The sequence below is a fragment of the Emiliania huxleyi genome, assembly GCF_000372725.1.
Source record: "Emiliania huxleyi CCMP1516 unplaced genomic scaffold EMIHUscaffold_8614, whole genome shotgun sequence".
Classification (NCBI taxonomy): Eukaryota; Haptophyta; order Isochrysidales; family Noelaerhabdaceae; genus Emiliania; species Emiliania huxleyi.
This window is the reverse complement of record NW_005195575.1, coordinates 1-1,242: the sequence shown is the minus strand read 5'-3', so window position 1 is coordinate 1,242 and position 1,242 is coordinate 1. Positions and strand designations below refer to the sequence as shown.

The following is a 1,242-nucleotide window of genomic DNA, read 5'->3' as shown; positions in this document are numbered from 1 at the left end:
CCATCGCCGCCTCCCTTCCCACCTCCACCGCCAAGCCCGCCGCCTCCGCTCGCGCCCACCCTCTGCACCGTCGGCAACCTCGACCCCCATTGCTCCGCCCACCTCTCCACCAACCCGACCAGCTGGGAGGCGGGTACCGAGGTCAAGCTCACCATCCGCGTCGGCGAGAGCTTCCTCGCCGCCCAGCCCAACCCTTCGATCATCAACCTCGCCTTCGAGATCCCCAACACGGTCGGCCTGCAGCTCGCGGGCTCGTATGGTCACGACGTCTCTCTCGTCGACGGCACGCTCTTCGCCTCCAACTCGCCGAGCACCTCGCCGCTGCCCTCGCCCTTCGCGTCGGTCAAGACCGCGACCCCTCTCGACGAGACGACACTACTCAGCTACCTCGACTGCGAGACCGCCACGAGCGGCGGAGGCATGCTCACCTACGCGATGCTAGCCACCACGGGAGGCGAGCAGCTCTATTATCGACTCTCGTGCTACAGCGCGCCGCCGCCCTTCCCACCGTCGTCGCCCGCGCCGTCGCCGCCGCCGAGCCACCCGCCGATCCCCTCGCCGCCGCCCTTCCCGCCGCCGAGCTCACCGCCTTCCCCGCCGTCGCCGCCGCCGCCCCATCCTTCTCCGCCGCCTCGACCATCGCCGCCGCCATCGCCGCCTCCACCGTCGCCGCCGCCTTCGCCGCCGCCGTCGCCTCCGCCGTCGCCACCGCCCTCACCTCCGCCCTCGCCTCCGCCCTCGCCTCCGCCATCGCCGCCGCCGTCACCTCCACCTGCACCCCCGCCCTCGCCGCCGCCGCCCTCACCGCCGCCGCCCTCACCCCCACCTCCGTCGCCACCACCCTCGCCGCCACCGCCATCGCCACCGCCGTCACCGCCACCGCCAAGCCCACCCCCGCCCTCGCCGCCGCCTCCGTCGCCGCCGCCGCCCTCCCCGCCGCCGTCGCCGCCTCCCCCAAGGTCGCCACCGCCCTCACCCCCACCACCGAGCCCGCCGCCTCCGAGCCCGCCTCCGTCTCCACCACCGCCCTCGCCTCCCCCACCATCCCCGTCGCCTCCGTCGCCACTGTTTCACCCCCCCACCCGTTTTCGACGCCCCCCGCCTTCACCGGCATCCTCCGTCGGCACCGGCTGTCCTCCACGGCGGGGCCGAAGCCTGCCTCCCTCGTGGCCGTCACCTTGGCGATCTCGGCTTTTACCGCCGACGTCTTCACCTCCTACGTGGCCGGTGTCCGCCACCGTC

At 74.3% G+C, this 1,242-nt stretch overlaps 1 protein-coding gene across 1 annotated transcript; it reads left to right on the top strand.

Moving 5' to 3' along the window:
* Positions 1-122: 122 nt before the first annotated feature.
* EMIHUDRAFT_125224 (hypothetical protein) lies at positions 123-1,227 on the top strand (the record flags this gene model as incomplete). The annotated part of the gene is made up of 2 exons (XM_005758437.1): positions 123-342; positions 489-1,227. Coding segments are annotated over 2 exons (959 nt in total), but the record flags the coding sequence as incomplete, so codon positions are not given.
* Positions 1,228-1,242: the final 15 nt, after the last annotated feature.